The sequence below is a fragment of the Ovis canadensis genome, chromosome X (assembly GCF_042477335.2).
Source record: "Ovis canadensis isolate MfBH-ARS-UI-01 breed Bighorn chromosome X, ARS-UI_OviCan_v2, whole genome shotgun sequence".
In the NCBI taxonomy this organism is placed as follows: Eukaryota; Metazoa; Chordata; class Mammalia; order Artiodactyla; family Bovidae; genus Ovis; species Ovis canadensis.
Genome location: NC_091727.1, coordinates 71,675,446 through 71,696,147, shown reverse-complemented (window position 1 = coordinate 71,696,147; position 20,702 = coordinate 71,675,446). Strand labels below are relative to the sequence as shown.

The following is a 20,702-nucleotide window of genomic DNA, read 5'->3' as shown; positions in this document are numbered from 1 at the left end:
TGATAGTTGCCACTTAAAAGTAAAACATAACTTGTATCTTTTTGCTCTGGCCTAAACCTAGTATAGGCCAAGTATTAGTATAATAAATAGGTATTTGTACATATGCATGTATGTGTGTGTGTGTATATATATATACACACACATATATATATATATACATATATATATATATATATGTGCTATATATATATATAGCATCCCATCATGGTAAGTAAAGTAGGTGTTTACTTACCATTTGTAATCTGAAAGGCACTGCTGTAAGACCCACTTTCTTCAAAATATCATTCTTTCTAGTCTGTTTCAGTGTTTTTGATCACTCAATTAAAACAAAATACTTACACTTTGAGATAAAATTCATCCCTAAGGCCTAGAATTCAGATATTCCTAGGCAAATTAATATTAAGCTAACATCAGTCCTTAGTACCTTAGTGTGAATAGACTGATCAGTTACTGACTAGATCAAGGGAATAGAAGACAAAGCATATTCATGGTGAAAAGGGGTTAATAAAGTAAATCACAACATTAAATACAAAATTAGATGGGCAAACCTGAAGAGAAAGGGTGGTTCTTAGCTAAGCAGCATAAGAATACTGGACACTTGTTCTCTGTGTACTTTTCTCAAATGACATAAATAATTTTCAAGGACTCCTGGACTGCTTCATAAATGGGCTCTAACCTCAACATTTCCTCTAAGAAGTTCAGTAATCTCCTGGAAATATTTTTTCCTCTTTAAGATAACAGGTATGTTTAAAGTGAAATTAATACATTAATGAAATTAAATCACAGGCCTCCCCCAAATGATCCTAAAAGTGTAGTTTATGATAATATAGAAACTAGTAAATATATATTATGTAGACAAGTCTCTCATTACAAGTATACACAAAATTATTACTTCTGATCCCATTACAACACTAAATTATGGTCAAACACAAATCACTTTAAAGCAAATAGACTAGACATAGTTACAGTTACTCATTTTAAAGCACAATTCACCACTCTTTTAGAACTCATTTAACACATCAAAATATGTACCTTACCATGAACAATTAGGAGATAGGCACATACATTATTGCTAGCAGTAAAAAGTCAGTCTTCTAACAGGATAATATTTTAATAACAAAATACAAGGAAATCAACACTAGTCTAGAGAAAACATTAGAAAGTTTTCCATTCATCTAAGATATTAAAATTCATTTTGATTTCGCTAATCCCCCCAAACGCATTAATATCATAACTGTGTGTCTAAAATAACTCCTTTCCTGTAAATATGATGGAGCTCTTCTTTGATTTTCACGTTCCTTCCAGGCCAGAATTATCTGTGTGTTATATACCTCACAGATTTTAGTTAAAGCATGTTTTAAAAGTTAGAGCTGTTTGCCAAAATATTTTTCAATGTATTCTAATATTTATGACCTCAGGTTTAATTGTTACTCATATTCTGTGTCTGTTTCTTGCATACTAGATCTAAACGGGTATTAGTAGGCAAAGGGTTTCCATAGGTGCCCAATGTTGCCAGTTAAGTTGACTCTCCCAGCTGCCTTGGAAGAGGCTGTATTGGCCTTAGAATAGTATGACTGGAGCAAAGCTGGATCAAAAATGTTACTGAGGACTCTAGAGTCTACATGCCTGGCTGCCTCTAGACCTTACTCTGGCTTGTGAATGCAGCCTAATAGTTGCCACTTAAAAGTAAAAAATAACTTTTATCTTTTTGCTCTTGTCTAAATTTAGTTCACTGCTTCTTGTATAGGCTCAGAAAGTGCAGTAACCTCTCAGGTACCTCAGTGTCACTCTAGAAGCATAGTGGACACTTTCTTTATTTGAAAGATATATACACCTTCAAAGGTGCAGTCTGGAAATAGTTTAAGAGAATCAGAACTGTGGCTATCACATATCTGCTTTCTCCTGGACCTTTAAAGACAATGTGGGTCACATTATATGAACTTTGACAAGCTACCTGTCCTGGATAGATTAAATATGGCAATTTATACAGTCATAGACAGTATGTGAATTAGTTTCTTGTTCTTATTTTAAACATATCAGAGGCCTGAGTTCAGATTTTCATTCTATTAATAGATGTGATAGATGCTTTTTCATACTGATACTTAAATGAAGGAAATAGCTATTTGAGTCTTCAAACTCATGAGTATAATCACATATAGGAGATCAAAATGGTCTGTGTTTATAACACTATTTCACAAAATAATATATTACCTATCCTACTTAAAGACAACTAAAACATGATATTGGGATATAAACTGTGATTACTAGTATAAATAGACAACTATATTGTTTCTAAGTACAAAGAAATTCAGTATCCATTGTAACAAAACCAAGTGCTTAAAATGAGTTCAAGTTAATTGTCTCTCTGTGTCTTAGGTTCATAGATAAAACTACTGACTCCTGCTGAAAGCATGTGCATATAGTATGTCACTGAAATTTTAGAGCTTAAATCTTAAAGACTTGATGATAAATTACTACAAGGACATCTCAACATTGATGATAGTGGAATATAATGCTCTAAATAGATTGTGTTATGAAAACGTGAAATCTTCATATAGATAAGATAGAGCATAACTGAAAAGCTTTGAGTGCTTGCTGTGATTACTTCCCAGTAGCTAGGAGTATTACAAATATGTAATAATATACTTCAGCCCACATCCATTTTTTTTTAATTTAACATAATTCAGTTGACAAGATAGATGTGGTATGGTTGCTCACAAGTGATTTTGCATGGAGTTTTATGTTATCATGCAAATCTTGCCTTGAAAGCCGTCTTCTGAACTCATCAGTGGTAAAGTAGTATATGATTGGGTCAAGGCAGGAATTCAGACTAGCAAGACACAAGGCAACAGAATGAAATATTAGAATCACCCTTCTGGCTAGGCAGCTTTTAATTTCATTGGACTTGACCAGGAAATCTAAAGGAAAACTGAAGTGATAAGGTGCAAAGCAAATTAGGAAAACTCCTGCACAGGTTAGAATCATCTTCAAGGCTTTCTTTTTCTCTCCAAGGTCTTGTGCAACAGGATATTTATCTTGCAATGATAAAACTGTTTTCCAGGTGCAAAACAGGACGATCAGAAGAGGAGTGATAAACCCAATCAACTCGCCAATGGTCATCATGACAACAGACTGAGCTAGATTGACATTCCTGGTAGGAAGATCCACAAAGCATTTGGTTCTGTGGCTAGGGGTGTCATCATTTCTTCTGAGGAGAGGAAATAGCAGACAGGCAAGGCAGATTATCAACCAGCCAGAAATGCTGATGTATAGGTCATACTTCTGTTTACAGTCATGGAAGCGAAAGGGGTACAAGAGAAACCAAAATCTTCGCACACTGATGCAGACCAAGAAGTAGATGCTTGCATACATGTTGACATACTTCAGATAGAAACAAAACATGCAGAGGCCAGACCCGAATGGCCAGTCATGATTCAAATAGTAAAAGATCCTCAGGGGCAAGGAGAGGACTTGTAGTAAGTCAGCAATGGCCAGGTTTATCATGAATATCACAGCCCGTTTGGTTTCTTTCATATAACCATAAAATACCCACAAGGCTAATATGTTCCCTATGAGACCTGGCACAAGAATGACAGTGTATGTCACAGCATAGATGAAGTATCGGAAATCTGTATTGTCTCTATTGATCTCATAACATGTATCATTAGCAGTCATGCTTGTTTCTAGAGAAGCTGCCTTTGCTAAATGGTGGTTAAAAATCTAAATTTGCAATCTACTGCTGCTCTTTCTGAAAGATTGATCATCGATGGGCTGGAGAAACTGAATATAGAATAACCTCCTTTTTATTGCATTGGTCAGAGCTTCTAGACATGATTTGGGGGCTTTTCAAAGAACTATCTGCATGTTTGCTTTGAATTTATCTACATTAACTACATGGAAGTCTAATGTGCAAGCACATATGACAAGCTGTTATAATTTCCCCTTCTTGTTACTCAGTTAAAAGGCCTTCTGAGACATCATGATGACTGATCCTCTCCCATTTGGATCATGAATGTGCCATATAGAAGCTCTTCAAATTCCCATACGATGGTAGTCATCTCTTTACTGGTGTTTGGCAGGTTGTTTTTCTCTTTTTTGGCTCACATAGAAGAAAGGTTGACTCTAGTACTCAGTGTGTCTACAACTCTTCAGAGATGATTGACTTGGATGGGTCAGCTTCCTGGGATTTTCTCAGTTATGTGTTGAAAACAAAGTCAGAACTGCAAATTTTAAAAAAAAAGTAAGCCAATTATTGTCTTGCAAAAATAATAAATTTTTTAAAATTAATTAAATTTTTAATTTAATTAAAATTAAAATTAAATTTTAAAAATCTTGTTTTTGCAAAAACAAAGAAAGCTTATGTGTAGAAAAATATATTACCATTAATGGAAAGCTCTGACATGAGTAAGGGTAATAGATACAAGTTCCATAAGGCACGTTAGAATCACAAGAGAGTATAGCTAGAAGGAATCTGAGATGTAATCTAGCTCCTTAATACTCAAAATATGATATATGAATCAGCATTACTTAAAAGTTTATTAGAAATGCAGAGGAATCTCAAGTCACACCTGGGACCTGCTGCATAACAATCAGCAATTTAAGAACCACAAGTGATTCTTAGGCATGTTAACATTTGAGAGGCTCTGATGTAGACCACATTACTGATTGTCAGACTCACCTGGGGAAGTTTAAAAAGAAAATATATATATAGCTTTCCTTAGACTTCCCGGTGTTTCCCCCAGAAATTCTGAGTCAGTATTTAATGCCTGGAATTTGTATTTTTAAAAGGTCTCTATATGATTAAGATATAGCCAACCCAGCATTGTCCTTAAGCCATCATTTAGAGGCCACTGATTTGGTTCAAATATTTCCCAGATGTCTGAAAATAAGTGGGCAGCTAGCCTCTCTTTAAATACTTCCGTTAACATGGGTTATTAAGACACTTTTCAATTATGCAAGATAACACCAGTACAAAGATACAAAATTTCCAGAAAGTTGACCCAGTTAGGTCCACGATCTTTGTTCTAAAACAAAATTTAGCTTAGGGGCATGAATAGTTACCTCAAGGCTGCTGAAATCCGGGAGGATGTAACTGAATTTAAAGATATGAGGGAAGAACAGAAATGAAATAGGAATTATAAAACATCCTGCTTTGGATTATCAGATCCATGTGGCTTGAAGTAGGTTTGATTCAGCCCCTGAAGGAATTATTATTGTTATTATTTGCCTCAATTGCCTGGTAAGTAGAACAGCACATTTTGTTCAAGATATGGTGCATACTTTAATTAAATATCCTGATGAATTATATGAACTAGGCATGCAGATTGATGAGGTTAAATACTTCAGATGTCTCATAGAAGGAAATAGAGAGATGGTGTCATAAAACACAGAGAAGCATGACTGTAAGAATAAAAGTTGATGCTGAAAGAGTGGTTAAAATTAGATTGTTTAGCCCCCAAACTGAAATATATCTTTGAAATATTTTCACAGGTAGTGACTTTGATTATGTGGCAGGCAAAAATAGGTGGAAGACCAAAAAATCACAAACCCTGGTTTTTCAACCTCCTTTTAACTATTTATGTATAAAAGTCATGTGTGCATGTATGCTTAATTGTGTCCAACTCTTCAACCCTATGGATTGTATCCCATCAGGCTCCTCTGTCCATGGGATTTTCCAAACAAGAATACTGGAGTGGGTTGCCATGCCCTTCTCCAGGGGATCTTCACAACCCAGGAGTTGAACTTGCATCTCCTGTGTCAAATGCATTGAAAGTGGGTTCTTTATTCACTGAGCCACTGGAGAAGCCCATATATAGAAATCATCACCTGCTAATGTCACTGATTAGAAATCAGAAGTTAAAATATATATATCTAGTAACCTCTGATGAACATTCACCTCTCCTATCACAGTCAATGGCTTTTAAATCTACATGTCAATCCTGAGCAGTAGCTCTCTTCCCAAATATATAACACCTCTTCTTTTAGACATTTTGTCATCATCTCAGAATTCAACTTAAGAAAATGAAGCAATATTTATTTATACAAAATCCATTTCCTTCAAAGATGTGTACAAATGCACTATTTTATACATTCCTAGTGAATATTTTAGTTTCCAAGATTGACTAAAGAGCAGTCTAATTATACTTACCATCTTAAAATATTGACAGATTTTTGCATTTGAAGCTCTTATTTCTGGGAATTGATCCTGGATGAGGACATAAATATAGGTCCTATTATAGGACCTATAGGTATTATTATAGACTGTTGTATAATGGTTCCAAATAGGAAAAGGAGTACGTCAAGGCTCTATATTGTCACCCTGCTTATTTAAGATATATGCAGAGCACATTATGAGAAATGCTGGACTGGAAGAAACACAAGCTGGAATCAAGATTGCCGGGAGAAATATCAATCACCTCAGATATGCAGATGACACCGCCCTTATGGCAGAAAATGAAGAGGAACTAAAGAGCCTCTTCATGAAAGTGAAGTTGGAGAGTGGAAAAGTTGGCTTAAAGACCAACATTCAGAAAACTAAGATCATGGCATCTGGTTCCATCACTCCATGGGAAATCGATGGCGAAACAGTGGAAACAGTGTCAGACTTTACTTTTTGGGCTCCAAAATCACTGCAGATAGTGACTGCAGCCATGAAATTAAAAGACGCTTGCTCTTTGGAAGAAAAGTTATGACCACCTGGATAGCATATTCAAAAGCGGAGATATTACTTTGCCGACTAAGATCCGTCTAGTCAAGGCTATGGTTTTTCCAGTAGTCATGTATGGATGTGAGAGTTGGACTGAGAAGAAGGTTGAGTGCCGAAGAATTGATGCTTTTGAACTGTGGTGTTGGAGAAAACTCTTGAGAATCCCTTGGACTACAAGGAGATCCAACCAGTCCACTCTGAAAGAGATCAGCCCTGGGATTTCTTTGGAAGGAATGATGCTAAAGCTGAAACTCCAGTCCTTTGGCCACCTCATGCGAAGAGTTGACTTATTGGAAAAGACTCTGATGCTGGGAGGGATTGGGGGCAGGAGGAGAAGGGGACGACAGAGGATGAGATGGCTGGATGGCATCACTGACTCGATAGACGTGAGTCTGAGTGAACTCTGGGAGTTGGTGATGGACAGGGAGGCCTAGCTTGCTGCAATTCATGGGGTCACAGAGTCAGAGACGACTGAGTGTCTAAACTGAACTGGCAATGTCTACAATAAACATTATATATGTAGTAAAATAAAATGAAATATGGCATATTTTGTCAGATTATGTTGTGTCTTTGATAAAAAAAAAAATCTTCTAATGTATTTTCATCTCACTCTGAGAAAAAAAATAAAAGTCCTTACAACAAACAGCCTATTTCACCTATAGGATCTGGGTCCTGGTTACTCTTTTGACCTCACCTTCTATGATTCTCCCCTTTGAACCCTGCTCCAGCAACTCTATCATTCTCGCTGTGAGGTAAACAGACCAATAATATTTTCGTCTCAAAGCATTTGAATTGGCAGTTTCCTGTGCCTGAAATGCTTTAACATAGTTATGTATGTGCTTTACTTCCTTGCCTCCTTCAGATCTTTACCCAAGTGGAACCTTTTCATGAGGCTTTCTTTCCCTTATTTTCCTGTTTAAAACAGCAGCTCACCTCTAACACTTCCTATCTCCCTTTAGTATTTATTTTACTCATTTCCAGTTATAACTAACATACTCTTTGATTATTACTTATTTTCTTTTCATATATTTTCCCTACTAAAATGCAAAGTCCAAGAGAACAAGGATTCTTGTATGTTTTGTTATATATTTTGTTATATATATATATATATTTATATTTATATATTTATATATATTTATATATATTTTCTTATATATTTTGTTACTTGCCTTAAAACAGCACCAAGGACTGTGGAAAACACAAGTAAGTGCTCAGTATTTATTAAATGAAATACTTTCAGTAAATAAAATCATTTGACTATAAACATCAATGTATCTTATACAAAAATCATCATCCCTCAAAACTTCAAACCAGTTTTTACTCCTGACTTCTTCATTGCTGTTAAGTGCATCTATGTTTTCCCTGGTTGTCTCAAAGTCTTGGAGGCATTGACTCTTTGTCATTTATTTTCCACTTCCAAACTGGTTCCTAAAGGGAAGATAGTGTACTATGAGGGAAATAACATATGTTTAGGAGTCAGACTTACTTGAGTTTAAATTCTTGCTCTTTTAGTTAATAGCTGTGCAACTTTGGGTGTATCATTAAACTTCTCCAATTCTTTAATTTCTCATTGATAAATGAGAATAATCATAGTACCTAACTTAGAGAGTCAATGTGAGAATTGAGCCACCTTATATAATTTATTTAGCATGGTGTATAGTACATAAGTGCTTAATAATCAACATTCTTATTATTACTACCTTCTGAAACTGCATTATTTTTCATAATCATATTATTCTTTAAATTGCATTGTTTTTACTCTAGTTCAGGGAATTATTGCTTAATTTATCTCTCTATTTCTTCCGTTATCTTTTTCCTTTAAACGAGATCTTTAAAAAGCAGTAATGGCTTCCTTTTGCCAAACAAATTACAAAATACATAGTCTGGCAATCAATCGCTTCCTTAAATAGAGTGCCATCATCATTTAAAATTTTGTCTTCCAGTGTTCTCATGTGCCAAGAACTCCAGCCAAACTGAGCTCCATACCATTCAGATTGACTTTTTCTTCCTCAACAAATAGCTTTTGCTCACTTTGTTGCCCAGCTTGGAATATCTTTTTGTTTGTTTGTTTTGCATAGCAGTCTTACATATTTATGAAGACCTCTCTCAAATTTCCAGTTCTTCATGGAAACTTTAGTGTTTAACTTAACAATGTTGTCCTAACTCCTTTAAAAATCCTCATTTATACTTCCATTCAAGCACATACTTCTGCTTTTTGGTTAGTAACTTGTTTTATTTATGTCTCTGCCTCTTTTCACCCCACTCTACCACAACAATGTCAGAAAATTCTTGAAGTCTGGGGTTTAGTCTTATGTACTTCTATATCCTCTGGAACACTTAGAACTATGTCTTGAATGTATTGAGTTCATCCAATATTTATTAAGCAAGTAGTTATTCAGCATTTATCATTTGCCAGGCAATGTGCTTGCTACTTTCACTTTTGAAAATCTTCAGAGTCAAATAGCTTACAATATTTCCAGGAAACCTGTCCAACAACTGTATCTAAGAGCTGACTACAGTTCAGTAATCAAATACTTTTAGAAAGTCTTTACCTGGTTAATTCTTCTAGAGAGAATGTTCCATCAGAATTTTTATTTTAGAAAGAGATATTCTGTATACATACCATATCTAATCATGTTCCCAGCGTCCCTTATCTCTGGCATCTATGACTCCCCAATAGGCCAGATATATGAAAGGAGGAACTATCTTTGTGTGGACAGACAAAGCAGTTATCTACAGTTATTATTTTACAGGAAAGTTTCACTTAGCCAAGTCTAAATGTTTCTTTTGAGGTCTGAAGCATAGTTCCTCTTCAGCAGATTTTGCATCTTGTTCCTCTGCTCTGAGTAGTGCACTTTTAATTATTTGGAGAAAGAAGGAAGGTAATCACTCAATTTCACATCACCAGTGATAATGCCCAGTCATGTTGCTTTTTCTTAGATATCCTAGTTCACAATCACTTCTCATCCAAGAGACCAGGGCATACCAACTGATATTTGGATTGGGGGACTGCATAAGGTTTTGAAATCTGTACTGATAATTAAAAGTTAGTTTAGCCACTATCCGCTTTCTTGTTTCTACCATTCATTAAAAAAATTAGTTTTTTTTCTTACACAGCTCTCATGTCTCAGGGTCTTGCTCTTATCAACATGATTTATAGGTGTCTATGTTTAGTCTTTCCTTTTTTCTTAAGCAAAGCTTCTCCAAATATGGTCCCTGGGCAAACGTGGTATATATGACTTTTTATTTAAAATACAAGTAATCATTTTACAAAGTTCAATTCTACACATTACATTTAAAATATTTTCAGTTTTATAGAAGTGAAGAGAAGATCACAAGCTGTTATGGTGGGAAAACTGTACATATTTCCTGTTCTCAGTGCTGACAGGGCTGTGGGGATTTTCCTCGCCTGCTTTGAATGTTCACCTTTTGTCTGAGACCAGACATGAGCATTTGGGCAAGAAGTTGTTTGTTTGTTTGTTTGTTTAAGTAAAGTTATAAGCTTCCAAGCTTCCACAAAATAAACTAAGGTCCAAGATAATCAAGTCTTTCAGCACCCCCCACCTCTCTCTCTCTCTTTTTTTTTTTTTTTTCCGTAGCTCTTTCTTGCAATTTTCTGTTTGAGAGTGTATCCAAACAACAAGTATCCAATGCTTCACATGATTAATAGTCTGTGAAAGTGGATGAGTAAACAAACCTTATGAGTTCTAGTAAAAAAGGCAAGCATGAAGTGGAAAATTAAACCAGTCTCCTGGACCTCACTCCAGGGTTGGCCTTGCTTTGAGATGTAGGTAACTACCTACTGTGATGTAAATTCATGAATTGCTCAAACTCCTAGCTTTAAGAAAGAAGAAAGAAAAAGTCCTTTCCCACTTGTTGGCTGGGGTCCAAACTCCTTTTTCTTAAGGATAAGCCTTTTGCCTATACAGAGAGTTTTGGCTTGGGATATCAGCCTCCCATCTTTAAAGATCAGTTCAGTTCAGTCGCTCAGTCCTGTCCAACTCTTTGCGACCCCATGAATTGCAGCAGGCCAGGCCTCCCTGTCCATCACCAACCCCCAGAGTTCACTCAGATTCACATCCATCGAGTCAGTGATGCCATCCAGCCATCTCATCCCCTGTCGTTCCCTTCTTAAAGACAGAGTCCTGTAATTTAAAGCTAGTAACTTTTCTTGAGGAATGTCGCTACTTCATACAAACTCAGAATTTCTGGATCATGTTGTAATAGACCTCAGAACTTTTGCATCCTTTGCCTTTCTGCTCAGTGTATCTGATGTTTCTGGTCTTGGTACTTAGTAATTTCAACTTTCCACCATTACTTGTGTTTTACTTGTAATTTGGAGCCATTATTATTCAAAGTGCATAGCATTTTGTTTATTAAAAGGAAAGCAAATGTGGAAGCTTCTCAGAAGACACTGGGGTCTTCAGAAACTTTATAATGGATCCTGATGGAAAATTATTCAGAATTAAATTTTAAATACTAAAGTACAAATGGCAAAAAAGGAATTAGTTAGCCCTCAGTAAAAAGCCTTAAAAGGTACTCATAGAGACTTCAGTAACTACTCTGAAAAATTACCAGGGAACATTTGATATCCCAAGAACAAGGCAATTAATCTGACAAAGGACAATCTTAATTTTGAATTTTAAATGGCAGATAATGTATATTGTCCAAGAAGTGACCACATACCAGGAACAATTACTGTGGTCCTACACTTCTTTCAGCAGCCAGAAACTGAGTCTTCTGGAAACTCTTGGCTCTTAGAGATATCTTTCTAATTATTGACACTGAAGTGTCACTGAAAAAGATTATTGGATTCCTTGACTAATTTTCTAACAGTGACAGAAATGTTATGACAAGTACATGTCCCTTGGCTTTAGATGGAAGTAGAGAGGGTGGCAGATAACTGCTAACACATCTTCTTCCCATCTTCTTTTATAAGCCACCACATTTGAGAAAAGGGTTATGAATATAAAATATTAGTAGAGTCGGTATATGTTTCCTTGGCTCTGTCTCCAAAAGGAGGAGTATGGGGGTGTTAAGTTGGGCAAGTCCCAGACTAAACTCACAGACTAAACTCATAGACTCTTGTGTCAAATCTATTCTACTCATGATCTAAGAACAAGATAATGACATATTCACCTGGATGTCACTCTAGCCCAAATCTGGAATAAGGATGCCCCAGGTATGAAATATCAAACATCAAATTATTCTGTAGGTCCTCACCAGAACTGTTGTCATATATGTTGGAGATGGCATCATATATATGTTGATTGAAAAGAGATAGTGAAAATTGAATAATATAGGACCCTTTCATATGACACTCTTTTCATCCTACACCAGTCTTTAAAGTACTAAATTCACAAATATCCAGACATTTTACTCTTCTCTAAGACAGGGCTGAGGTGTCTTAAAAGGATCACAGACTCCATCTGAAGTTAAGCCTGGGATTATGTCAACCCCTGGAGCTTGATGCATGGCCAAGAGTTTATTGGAATTTTGTATATTTGTTTTCATCTCATAATGCTCTGTTAGTAATAAGGTAATTTTTCAGTGAGTGACAATATTTGTAAGATTGGTATATAATGAAGTACAAGTCAATGTCCTTCACTAATCTTATTCTTTGGTTTTAAAAGCAGATCTAGTAAGCCAGAAAGAAAAACACCAATACAGTATACTAACGCATATTTATGGAATTTAGAAAGATGGTAATGATAGCCCTGTATGTGAGACAGCAAAAGAGACACAGATGAAAAGAACAGTCTTTTGGACTCTGTGGGAGAGGGAGAGGGTGGGGTGATATGGGAAAATGGCATTGAAAAATGTATAATATCATATATGAAATGAATCGCCAGTCCAGTTTCGATGCATAATACTGGATGCTTGGTGCTGGTGCACTGGGACGACCCAGAGAGATGGTACGGGGAGGGAGGAGGGAGGGGGTTTCAGGATGGGGAACATGTGTATACCTGTGGCAGATTCATATTGATGTATGGCAACCAATAATTAACCTCCAATTAAAATAAATAAATTTATATTAAAAAATAAAAATAAAAAAGCAGATCTATATCATTCACTGTTTTCTAGCAGTCTGTAGTATGAGTTGAAAACCACAAAAAGGAAACCCTGAAAATCCCTTCTTCCAAAGTCTTTTGCAGATGTTATTACAGAAAGATGAGATTCTATTCTGTCTTGACTCAAAACATAGTGTTCATACCTAAAATGAATAGGTAAGCAAATAAAGAATACCCACCAACACAACAGCTGCAAACTTTTTGTACCTTTCTAGCATAGTATCAGTAGCACTTAGCAATATTTCAGGAGGAGCAAACGCTCAGATTTTATCTCTGCTTACAACATTTTAGCATAAGCAATAACCCAATTTCCTTTTTATTATGTTAAATAGCACACCTTTCTTATTTTAGATGAAAATATTTCTACAGATATCTTTATCAGATTCAGGATAAAGCAAATCATGAACTTATCCAAAATCTTTCAAATATTCACACTGTGATGGTTTAAAATATCTGATATTCAAAGCTTTATTTTGTCTCTTTAGCATGAGCTCTCATCAGACTCTTCCAAATGCCTAGGCTTCCACCATGCCAGGCTGACCTTGAATATAGTGTGTACCTTTGAATGTCTTTCTCTCTCTTTCTTTTAATTTAGTCTGAAAGTTTTTTAAGGTCCAGTCCCCCATCCTCACTTTTCCACTTTGATAAAAAATCTTGATAGAAAAGAGAATTTTGATAATTTAATTTCTTCTTCCAATACTCTGAGTCATTCAGACTGGAATTAGCTCTCCTTCCCAGGTGGCACCAGTGTCTCCTGCTAGACACAGGAGGCTCGAGTTTGACCCCATTTCTGGATTGGGAAGATCCCTGGAGTAGCAAATGGCAACTCATTCCAGTATTCTTGCCTGGAGAATCCCATGGACAGAGGAGCCTGGTGAGCTACAATCCATAGGGTCACAAAGAGTTGGACATGACTGAAGTGACTTAGCATGCATACAAACCTTCCTTTGACTTCCCATAGCATACTGCTTATACTTCTATTATAGTCTGATGGGGCCTGACTAATAGTATAGTTAGTTGTCAATAACTGTTAAATTGTAAGCTTTTTGAGAACAGGAACTCTGTCCTAATCATTCACATATCTCTCACAACACTTCAGTCAGTTCAGTCACTCAGTCGTGTCTGACTCTTTACAACCCCATGAACTGCAGCATGGCAGGCTTCCCTGTCATCACCAACTCCGGAAACTTGCTCAAACTCATGTTCATCGAGTCTGTGATGCCATCCAACCATCTCACCGTCTGTCGCCCCCTTCTCCTCCTGCCTTCAATATTTCTCAGCATCAGGGTCTTTTCAAATGAGTCAATTCTTAACATAAGGTGGCCAAAGTATTGGCGTTTCAGCTTCAGTATCAGTCCTTCCAATGAATATTCAGGACTGATTTCCTTTCGGATTGACCGGTTTTGATTTCCTTGCAGTCCAAGGGACTCTCAAGAGTCTTCTCCAACACCACAGTTCAAAAGCATCAATTCTTTGGCACTCAGCTTTCGTTATGGTCCAACTCTCACAACACTTAGACCAGTACTAAGTGCTCATTGGCAGACCTTTAGTGCATGCCTACTAAATTTGAATACAAATTCCCCTGCACATGGCTGTAGGATATTTTTTTCCAATTATCCATTTTTGTATAATTTTTGAAGTATGTCACTTAAAGACTCTTGAAATTATAAAATCTAAAAACATATTTAGTAATTTCTAGCTATTGTTTTAATAATTGATAGTGGCTACTGCAAAGCATTTGAAGATTACCAAGCCTCTTTTTAAAGAATTTCCTTTTTTATTTACTAAGGATCACATCTGAATCTTTTAATAGCAGGAAAATTTGCTCTTCCTTCTTAGACATCTCTCAGTGGATAAAATAAGTGCTCTGGATGCCATACCATTGAACTGATTATGATTTCATCCACGGTTTCCTCAAAACAATCAAATATATTCATATAAGTGTTTGGAAATCAGGTTGAAGAAATTTCAAAAACAATCAAAAAGAAACTCCCTCCTTCATGGCAACAGTGACCCCAATAGTCTTCCATGCTCACCTAACATTTGAAAAATAATTCAGCTACGATGTTACCATATTTACCTGCAAGCTCTGAACTAGGGCAGAATTGTTGTTGTTATGTAGTCACTAAGTCACATCTGACTCTTTTACTACCCCATGGACTGTAGCCCACCAGGCTCCTCTGTCCATGGGATTTCCCAGGCAAGAATATTGGAGTTGGATTGCCATTCCCTAAGAAGGGAGGGGGGTTCAGGATGGGGAACACGTGTATACCTGTGGCGGATTCATGTTGATGTATGGCAAAACCATTACAATATTGAAAGTAATTAACCTCCAATTAAAATAAATAAATTTATATTTAAAAAATAAATTAATTTTTAAAAAAAGAAAGCACATCTCCTGCATTAGCAGGCAGATTCTTTACCGCGGAGCCACAAGGGAAGCCCCGAGGCAGAGTACCGAACTCAAAACAAACTTATAGCCTTTTTAAAAAATCTCAACTTGCAGTATACATTTAAACAGCTGAATTGTATTACAATTAAAGGAAGTGCAAATAAAAGTAACTCAAGTTTTAAAAAGTATTATCCTCCTACCACACACACACACACACACACCAGAATGGAAGAGCATACTTTTTGTGGTAATGTGGTGCTATTTTTAATTTTTTTAAACCACCACTTGCTCAGCCATTAAAAAGAACACATATGAATCAGTTCTAATGAGGTGGATGAAACTGGAGCCTATTTTACAGAGTGAAGTAAGCCAGAAACAAAAACACCAATACAGTATACTAACGCATATATATGGAATTTAGAAAGATGGTAAGGATAACCCTGTATGAGAGAAAGCAAAAGAGACACAGATGAAAAGAACAGTCTTTTGGACTCTGTGGGAGAGGGAGAGGGTGGGGTGATTTGGGAGAATGCCATTAAATCATGTATAATATCATATATGAAACGAATCTCCTGTCCAGGTTCGATGCGTGTTACTGGATGCTGGTGCACTGGGATGACCCAGAGGGATGGTACAGGGAGGGAGGAGGGAGGGGGGTTCTCATGGGGAATACGTGTATACCTGTGGTGGATTCATGTTGATGTATGGCAAAACCAATGCAATATTGTAAAGTAATTAACCTCCAATTAAAACAAATTTATATTAAAAAAAAAACTCACCACCTGCTGCTTTCTTTTGGCAGGAAATGACAACTCCCTCCCCCATCATACCCAGGGGACTTACCAAGTACTGAAACTGTGTTGAACAAGCACTTGTTCCCAAAACCTGCAGTTGAGAAAAGATTATATTTTTCCCTATTACATTTACCTGCTGGCTTGCTCACTTTTATTTCTGACATGTCAATTGCTTACATTTCTGTCATTATCTAATCAGAGTACAGCTGGAGTTTTGGATACCTAGAGGCCTAGGGAATTAATTTAGCCTGGAGTGAGTTTAGAAGCAATTTAGACAGAAGCTTGCTATTTATTTATTTCTTATATCTTTCCCTTAAATATGTCTTATGGAAGGCTAAAGAAAGAAGGTACTTCTAATCCAAAACTGGTGACAGTAAATAAAAGGATTATTTCCAGTGAATGGTATTATTTGCAGTGCTTGGTTGGTTTGAGATGACTCTTTATATCACTGGATTGAAAACTAAGTGACTCGTCACTTCTTGATATTCATTTAAATTTAATCATTTCATTTTCTTCCTGTTTTCTTTGCAACATTTTAACAATTATGTTTCAGTGATTGACTTCAGTGACAGAGAACTGCAAATATGGGAAGTATGATTCTTTTCATTTTAAGATGTTCATCAAGTGGTAATGTGCTTCCATCATTAGTTCTATGACTGGCCTCTTATCTAACTGTGCATCAATTATTTCGACAAGACTTCACAGATAGGCTAGGAGGAAGGTTGAAACAAATGGCTAGCAAACCTAAATAGCAAATTTATCTAAAACTGGGACGCTTCTTTTTCCTTGTCCTTCTCAATACTGGGCAGATCATTGATATCATTAATAATGCAAAATGTAAACTTTAAAGTTTTCTTTAATCCCCTTCTTCACTCTGTCCTATTTCTCTTCTCTGCCCCCTGTTTAGACTGCAAATTACTTCATCTGACCTTCTCTGTCACATTGTTATTTTGTTTTTTCTTATTTCTAGTTCTATCTGACTTTCTCATTACTTTCACATCTTCAACTGTGTTATCAACATATCCTACATACCACACACAAATATATTCATCTCTAGTAAATTTCCTTTGCCTGGGAGCATGAATTATATTCTCCATTTGATTTTATTTATCTGGGAAAAGTAACCCAAGAAACACATGCATGCTTTTAACATTTAAGACTTAGGATTCCTTGCAGTGGAAATATATTTTAAAAATAAAGTTATCACAAACAACAAAGTGTAACTATATTCAATAACTTATAATAATCTATAATAGAAAATAATTTGAAAACACAGACACATGCACACACACACAGTCATTTTGCTTTACACCAGAAACTAACACAGCATTGTAAACCAATTATACTTTAATAAAAATAAAAAATAAAGGACATCTAGGAACATCCTACAGCTAAAAATCTTATTTAATGGTGAAAGACTGAATTATTTCCTCCTAAGATTGAGAGTAAGTAAATAATGTCTGCTCTCTTTCCTTCTATACAACATTGTACAGCTTGCGAATGCAACCAGGGAAGATAAATGAAAATAATGCATTCAGATTAGAATGGAAGAATCAAAATAATCTTTGTTTTTAAATGACATGATTGTCTATTTAAAAATACAGTAACAAAAAAAGAAGAACTGCCAGTTAAAAAAAATGAATAAAGCAAGGTTTCCAGAAAACATGTCAATAAAGAGATATCCATTTATATTTTGTACTATTAATGAACAGTTGCACATTGAAACTTAGAAAATAACACTTATAATACCATCAAATTATGAAATACTTAGAAATATATCTGGCAAGTGATGTGAAAATAGCTGTACACTAATATTTACAAAAAGTTGCTGAGAAATTAAAATGCTTAAATAGATGGAACAATATGTTTCAAAACAAATTTATCAGTAAGCAAGCAGCCAATTGAATTTGTCTTTCCTAGGCTGTCACTTTGAAAGGTTATATGCTTATTCCAATTACATTCCAAGTGCTCAGGAAATTTTTGGAACTCTTCCTTAGAATTACACTCGGCGTTTGCCCCACAAACTTTGGAATAATTGCTGTGGTGAAAAGTCTTTGTCTTTTAATGGTAGTTGAATTTTGGAAACAGATAAAAGTTATTCAGAAATAAGTCTGAAGAATGAACTTTAAGGATCAAGTTAAAAGTGCCTTTTTGTGGCCAAAAACAAGATATGATCACAGTGTATTAAGACTCAGTTTTCTTAATTAGCTCAACTCAGTCTCAAAGATAATTTCAAAGAATAAGTTATAAGACTATTTGGTGAAACAGCATCATTATTAGGACTTCCCTGTTGGCTCAGATGGTTAAGTGTCTGTCTACAATGCGGGAGACCCGGATTCGATCCCTGGGTTGGGAAGATCCCCTGGAGAAGGAAGTGGAAATCCACTCCAGTATTTTTGCCTGGAAAATCCCATGGACAGAGGAGCCTGGTAGGCTACAGTCCATGGGGTCGCAAAGATTATAAGCATATAGCTTTGAAAAATGAAGATCTGGAGGTGATATTCATTAAAAATACAAACAATGATATACTTCCTTAAGTTAATAATAGCAAAGGTAACTTAGTGAAATGAAAATAATATCAGATTGAGAGTGAGAAAACATCAGTTCTTGTTTCACTTCTGCCATTGAATATCTGTGTGACCTTGAGCAAGTCAATTTATCTGGGCCTCCATTTTTTTCTTTGAAATATGTAGATTAGGCCAAATAATGTTTAACAGCACTTCTAGCACTAGTATTTTGTTCTTTTAGTTCTGAATTTTATTTTATTATTATTACTTTTGGCTGCACCACATGGTTTTTGGGATTTTAGTTCCCTGAAAATGGCTTGAACTCATGCCTGTTGCATTGGAAGCACAGTATCCTAACCAGTGGACCACCAGAGAATTCCCTTACTTCTGAGTTTTAAATAGCTCTGGCATTCTATGCCATATATATATATATATATATATATATATATATATATATATATATGTTTTCATGTTAGTGTTAGTCATACCACTCAGTCATGCCTGACTCTTAGTGACCCCATGGACTGTAGCCTGCCAGGCTCCTCTGTCCATGGAATTCTCCAGGCCAGAATATTGGAGTCAGTATCCATCCCCTTCTCCAGGGGATCTTCCCAACCCAGGACTGAACCCATGTCTCCTGCATTGCAGGCAGACTCTTTACCATCTGAGCCACCAAGGAAGCTCAAGAATACTGGAGTGGATAGCCTATCCCTTCTCCAGCAGATCTTCCCAATCCAGGAATTTAACTGGGATCTTCTGCATTGCAGGCAGATTCTTTATCTGCTGAGTTGTGTTTTCATGTGCATGCATATAAAATTATGGCACAATATGTAAATATTTTATAAATAATGAGGCATCATTTGTAGTTGACAAGAAAATGGACTCTGGAGCCAGTCTTTGTGTTTCCAAACTAAGGCTCTGCAACTGACTAGCTGTTGAATTTGGGCAAGTAACACAAACATTTCTACATTTCAATTGCCTCATGTGTACAATGAGATGATAACAGTGCCTATCTCTATGGTTATGAGGAGTTGATATTTCTAAGATTCTATACCAAGTGCTATATAAATATATTAAATAAAATGAACAAATTCTTATTATTATACATGTAAAATAATTATAAATATGCATAAATGTGCAGCCAAAAACCAAATGCTAGCTAATGTCTCCAGGAGGATATCATTTAAACCAATTACATAAATTACAAGTTGCATACCTATTAATACAAATTGCAAACTACATGCCTATTAATACAAAGAATTTATTGTTATTTGTTTTGTTTAGCTTTTTGTTTGTTTGTTTGCTAATTGTGGTAGTTGAGTATTTCTCTTTTTTCTCTCTTGAGCCTGAGGTTGTATCTTGATTATGGACTTTTATGGTTATTAAGAAACGAAAATGCATTTGAATTGTCTCTAGTTAATTTGAATTTTACATCATGACTGGAATTCAGGCTAAACCAGCACTTTCATTTTTAATACTTCTGATGGAAGTATGGTCCATTAATTGAGCCAGCATATATTTATTTCACAAAAGACAATAGAAATATATCAGTAGTGGTGTAACCTACTCAACCTATCACTAGTCACCAATTTACGACTGCTACAAACATTATACATTTTGGACAGTTGCCTAAATTTTTCTCTTTGTCTTACTGAGCTCTCCAGTTATGCTCATCACCTCAGGGGGAAAGTCTCAAATAATCTTGAGAAGAGGCTCTTCCACCTTTTATGAGAAAGTGCAAGAAGAAAGCAAGGATGGAGTGGCTTCAGGTTGGCCTTCACATATCCATAAACCCATACACTAAATACTTAAGTTACCCATGCACATGTTAACATATAAATGATATGTTCACTACAAAGTATTATTTATTAAAACACTAACCTCATGGTTAGGAATATAACCGAAAGTGACCATATTTAGGGGTTTTTTTATCCATGTTTAAGTGATCTGCATAGTCATTTTGCTCATGATTTTGTATTATATAAGTTTCAGGTATATGGCGTTATAATCAAACATTTGGATAACTCCAAAATGTTCACCACTACAAATCTAGTTACCTTCCTTCACAATAAAGTTGACCTTCTTCATCCATTTCAATCACTCCCCCACCCTCCTTCCCTTCTTATAACCGCTAATGTTTGCTATATCTACAAGGTACAAGAATTGAACATAGACCATAGGAGCATGCGTACAAAGCCACTTCAGTCGTGCCCAACTCTTTGTGACCCTATG

General features: G+C 35.8%; 1 protein-coding gene across 2 annotated transcripts in view; it reads right to left on the bottom strand.

The window, feature by feature from the left end:
• Positions 1-798: 798 nt before the first annotated feature.
• The window catches only part of GPR174 (G protein-coupled receptor 174), a 39,365-nt gene continuing 19,461 nt past the window's right edge, over positions 799-20,702 (bottom strand). Inside the window, exons 3-4 of one of the 2 annotated variants that reach the window (XM_070291882.1) lie at positions 16,013-16,054; positions 799-4,220 (exon numbers count right to left, since the gene is read on the bottom strand). In XM_070291882.1, coding sequence (XP_070147983.1) covers positions 2,674-3,675 — 1,002 coding nt within the window. In that variant the 5' untranslated portion in view covers positions 3,676-4,220; positions 16,013-16,054 and the 3' untranslated portion in view covers positions 799-2,673. The remainder of the gene's footprint in view (positions 4,221-16,012; positions 16,055-20,702) is intronic. The other variant, XM_070291881.1, reaches the window with a different exon arrangement.